The following is a 5,083-nucleotide window of genomic DNA, read 5'->3' as shown; positions in this document are numbered from 1 at the left end:
GATCCAGGGGTTAGAGAGGTTGGGTGTTTGAAAGATAGGATTTGCAGCAAAGAGGAGGAGGGCTCAAAGAAGTGGCATGAGAGTGGATGTAGAATGTCCTTTGCATCTCAACACAAGACTTAGTGTGTGTTTGTGAAATTAACGGTGGGGCGTATTGGATATTCAAAAGGCGGACCCAAAAATCTGCCGGTACACACTTTTTACGCAGTAACTCATAAGGTAGCTAATTTTGTTTCTTGAATAAATTATCATGTAACTGGGTCAATGAGTTCATTAATTTTATTTTTAATGAAGCTACCCATGATGCCATTCCCTAAAGAAAAATAACACTATCAATGGATGAACTGAGCTTAGCCGCTTATTGCAAAAAAGAACTTAATTGCTTGATTTAAGTTATCTATGTTAGTGTTAGAGTCACTTTTGCACCTTGGACTTGGAAGTATGACCGACAAGAAGAACAAATAGTTGTGGAGGACAAGAGATAAGAGTTGGGAAACAGATGGCAAAGTGGTGGCAAGTGAAGAGGAGGGGCGGCGGCAACACGAGAGACTAGATCGGGAAGGCGGAGGAAGGCTAGGGGCTAGCGCCCATGAACGGCACACGGCAACTTCGAATCGAGAAGGAGAAATTAAAGAGTCTGTCACGAAGGATTCGGGCCAATAACTCGAGATCCAAATTTGTCTCTTAGAGTTTGTCATGCCTGCTGCTTCGGGGCGTTGGTCCTTATGGGCACGTGCACGAAGACTTCCCCACTCTCATTGACAAGGTCAAGCAGACTTTGGTATGAGAGCGGCGATATCAACACGTCGGCGACCCGTTCTGACGCTAGCAGCGGTTGTTCAGTGGTCCAGAGATCATGATATAATTTTTATTACATTTGAGTTGCTTAATACTTCTGATGAACTTGTATACACTTAAAAAGATAGTATCCTTAAAACAAGATTGAGCACAGTTGATAGATCCCAGATCCCATATTATTTTTTCTTTCGGGAAACCCAGATCCAGACTTGGGAGCGGGTCATTCTCACGTTTCCAGGCGTGGAAGGAAGCCTCCCAAGTCCACGCCGTAGCAACGCGCGGTACCACAGCACGTTGGCGAGAGAGTCGCGTGCACGCGCCCTACACTACACAGGCGCGTGCAGATTCGGTCTCCGGAGCGAGGATATGCCACTGCTGAATGCCGTGCGGTGGTGCCCATTGGTTCGCTAGCTTGCATTGCATTTGGTCTCCGGCGTGCAGTGCGCAGAACGCCGTAGTGAGCGATGGTCCACCGGACCACATGGAACGGGCACGATCGTGAGTAGCAGACCGTCGTGTTCCTTTGGCATATGTTTCACGTATCAATCCATCCACTGGCCGTGATTCGCATCCATGGGAACTGAGTGGTAGGCAGTTTAGAACGGAGCGAGCGTGCTAATTCTCCGGCGCGTCGGGAGGGAGACCAGAGCATTCTCGAGAATTCGCGATGAAAGAAACTCGCATCACCGAGTTCATACCCAAGTCTATCTAATTCCAGTTCAAACAAAAATGTCTCCGTCTCATTCAACCAACAATTCAGTCATTCACCCGTTTCTTGACCGCTCGATTCCATGCTTTCTATTGGTGTTGTACATGTCGCAGTCCGACAATAACAGACCCATAGTAGTATTACGCATACGCTTTCGTCATACAAGAGAAACACCAAAAATGTTAGGCAGATATTTTTTTTAAGGGAATACACAGATATTTTTAGAGTTGATCACAAAACCTAGCACTCTCCCACGGTCCCACACAAAAGGTGAAGGTATGCCAAGTTCGCATCTCACCTGGCATGTGGCAAAAAAAAGGTTGCTCTCACGTGAGATATCGAGTTGGTATCATCATGTTTTTACTGAATTATTTTGAAATGCTTATATATATGAACTGAATTTTCAAGCATAGGGATGCAATTTTTTAAGCAGGCTTAGTTTGATTAACCCTTGGTGTAATCAAAGGGCTTTTTAAGGGCGGTAGAAGTCAGTTTAGAACAAACACTTTTTTGGTTCTCTTGGCAACTCAGCATTGTGTTCTCAACGGCTCATGAATATAACAAATGTATTACATGTTGAAAACAATTTATCGCGGCGCAAACTGAGCCCAGGGCGCATACAAGATTACTCTCGAATTACTTGCTAATCCTGCTGTGTTCCCCACAACCATGTCTCGTTCCATCAAGTGATGAAGCAGCTCAAGATACACAAGGATGTTGTTTCTCCGTGGACTCGTCTAGGTCCCGTATGTTTGCGGTCTTGTAGCTTCATCAGGCACTGTGGGTAGTCTGGGTACAAACAACATCAGCTAGGTACTGGAAGGAATCAATCTGGCATGCGCGCCTACTTATGTGTTATAGAAGATGAGTCCATGACGCTGCATGATTTGTCCATGAACTGCAAAATGGGTACAAGAAGTGAAGGAGATAAGTACTTGCCGAACAAGTAGGCCGATATCACAGCGTATCTATCAAACGTGTGCATGTTTCTTACAAATACAATCCACAATATAAGGAGGTCAAAATAAAGATTTGTTCTTCAACAACTACCAAGAGAACCTACAAATTCTATTGGGGTGATAAGAAGCGAGCATACAACCCACTGGAGAGAACCAATTACTGACAGAATACTGACACCACCACAGGGTATGAGTGAACCCCACTCAGAATTCAGATCAAACCATGTATATATAAGCATTCCAACAACTGAGGAGTAACTAATGAAACTTATCATGACAAGAAACCAAAAGCTATACACATCGACCTCTAATATTTTTATTTTTCGGGGATTAACCACCAATAGTTGATAAGTCCTAAACCACACACCAAGAATACTAGTAAGTGCTTAAACCAGAAATTGCACAGGATTATGGTTGGCTGAGCCCAGAGAATGAAAGGTTCGATGGCCCTACTGATCAAACAGTCATTACCAGCATATTTCTCTCAGGCATTTAACACTGGATTCACACCCACTGAGATTTCTTAACATATACATTTGAGAGGAAAATTCAGCAAAACATTGCTCGGGCTGTCAGGCATGTATATGAATTAATTCGGCATAACAAGACCAGCATCTTAAGAGGGCATTAAGACAAAGTTTGAAGAGGACCACATATTTGTAATGAGTCATGCTATGCAGACAAAACAATCAAACAAAACCCCTTCTATAAGATTGTTAAGGGATTGTTGCATGCTTGCATACTAAATTACATTTCATCAACACATACTTGGAGTTCTAATAAAGATACTCCCTCCGTAAAGAAATATAAGAGCGTTTGGGAGTACTTCATAAGTCATCAAAACACAAAATGCAAGTATGTAACCGAACTACAGAAGGAAAAATATCAAGTTAAAGTCATACCTTCTTCATGGAGTGTAATTCCCGGCCAAATGGTTCCAAGAACTTCATCTCTATATCTAGGGGCCAAACCTGCATAGAGATAACAAAATAGTAAATATCATAATTAGCAAATGACTTTTGACTGCTTATGATCTGCAACATTTCAGGCTAGCCACATTTTGGCTATACATACTATTGGCGCTATACAAAAATAGTAAACATGCAGAAAATGAAAGATAAACAAGCAAAAGAAAAACAATACGTGTGTGTGTATATATGTAAACACCGGTCAGGCTAAAGGCACAGCTAACTGAACTTCACAAGTATTTGGATGCCATATATGTGACAATTTATTTAGCTATCCATTTAGAAGCTTGAAACCATCAACAAGAGAATGAAATGGGCTATAGTACTCCCTCCGATACATATTACTTGTCAAAGTCCTAGTGCAAATTTGTACTGCAGTTGTACTAAGACTGCGACAAGTAATATGGATCGGAGGGAGTATAAGAGCTCTGACATAAACATACACACCATGATATGCAAACAAACAATGATCTCAGACAATTGCCGGTGGTTTCTTTATCAAATTAGAGATACTGTAAAACATGAACCGTATAATGCTAACCGTATCCAGTGGTCATAGACTAGTTTCCCACAACAGAAGCAACACATCACTAATTACATGATTGCTTTCCAACAAGCGAACACCATATTTTTTCTTTCAATTTGTGTGACTACGAAACCTGCAACAAACTAACAGAACATGGGCCAATAGAAGCATAGCACGCACATGTACGGATGATAATCAACGAACAACCACAATCACCAAATTATCTAACCAGAGGCGGATTCAACCAAATATCAATTTATGACACGGAATCAAGTGGAACTATTCAACCATGATGCAAAATTGAGCCAATCTATTAGATCATGATGAAGAATTGAGCGAATCTATTCGACCATGATGGAGAATAGAAGGGGAACATGGCACGCTTCAACTCACAAACAACAATCACACCATCCAACAGCTAGATCAATAACACAATTGCAACGATCAGATAGTGCGAGACAGCTAGATCATCAACATAAGCGTAACGATCAGATACTGCGAGCGATAGATGGATTTGTACCTTGAGTCCCATCAGCCGCAGAGGCGCCTGCTGGCCGGGCACGATGCACTCCGGGCCAGCAGCCTCAGCTACGGCCTCCATGGCCAGCCCCATCCCTATCGGATCCGGATTCTGCAGAGAGAGATGGGGATCAAAATCAGGCCTCCCCTCACCTACCCACCAACCGACGAAAATTGAACCAAACCAAGGCGGAGCGGTACGTACCCTCATGATGGCGAGGGCGTAGGCGGAGGAGTCGTCCTGGGCGACGCGGAGGACGGGGCCGTGGTGGATGCGCGGGACGGGGCGGATTCCGGCGGAGCCGGCGGCCGCGACGCGCCAGGGCGCGTCGTCGCCGGCGAGGTGCGGGCGCTTGGAGGCGGCCGCGGTGGGCGAGACGGACGAGGCCGTGGCCGGGGCGGCGGAGGCCGCCGCGGGCAGGGCGGCCGGCGAGGAGGCGGTGGTGGTGGTGAGGGACGCCATCGGGAGGAAGGGGGGAGCAGGGAGCGGTGGGGCGCTCGCTCGCTCCGGTCCGGAGAGGATAAGGCGGGGGGAGGGAACGGAGGGGGAGACGAGGCCCGTTCCGTATGCGTGTTGGCTCGCTCGCGTGTGGGGAGCGACGCG

The 5,083-nt window shown here is 45.5% G+C and overlaps 1 protein-coding gene across 1 annotated transcript; it reads right to left on the bottom strand.

The window, feature by feature from the left end:
- Positions 1–2,040: 2,040 nt before the first annotated feature.
- Positions 2,041–5,083, bottom strand: LOC123079356 (uncharacterized). Its single transcript, XM_044502121.1, has 4 exons — positions 4,685–5,083; positions 4,481–4,591; positions 3,369–3,437; positions 2,041–2,405 (listed from the first exon to the last, which is right to left on the bottom strand). Exons 1-4 carry the CDS (start codon positions 4,940–4,942, stop codon positions 2,352–2,354), a joined length of 492 nt encoding a protein of 163 aa, XP_044358056.1. The 5' UTR covers positions 4,943–5,083; the 3' UTR covers positions 2,041–2,351.

The sequence above is a fragment of the Triticum aestivum genome, chromosome 3D, assembly GCF_018294505.1.
Source record: "Triticum aestivum cultivar Chinese Spring chromosome 3D, IWGSC CS RefSeq v2.1, whole genome shotgun sequence".
NCBI lineage: Eukaryota > Viridiplantae > Streptophyta > Magnoliopsida > Poales > Poaceae > Triticum > Triticum aestivum.
Note: the sequence above shows the minus strand (reverse complement) of the source record. Positions and strands in the feature narration are given on the sequence as shown.

What these genes read in the sequence shown, in the direction of transcription:
- LOC123079356 (XM_044502121.1), bottom strand. Translation starts at nt 4,942, where the DNA reads ATGGCGTCCCTCACCACCACCACCGCCTCCTCGCCGGCCGCCCTGCCC. An exon ending in TGCGGCTGATGGGACTCAAG is followed by an intron (nt 3,438 to 4,480) that starts GTACAAATCCAT and finishes ATCTCTATGCAG; the next exon opens with GTTTGGCCCCTAGATATAGA. An exon ending in AATTACACTCCATGAAGAAG is followed by an intron (nt 2,406 to 3,368) that starts GTATGACTTTAA and finishes CCCATTTTGCAG; the next exon opens with TTCATGGACAAATCATGCAG.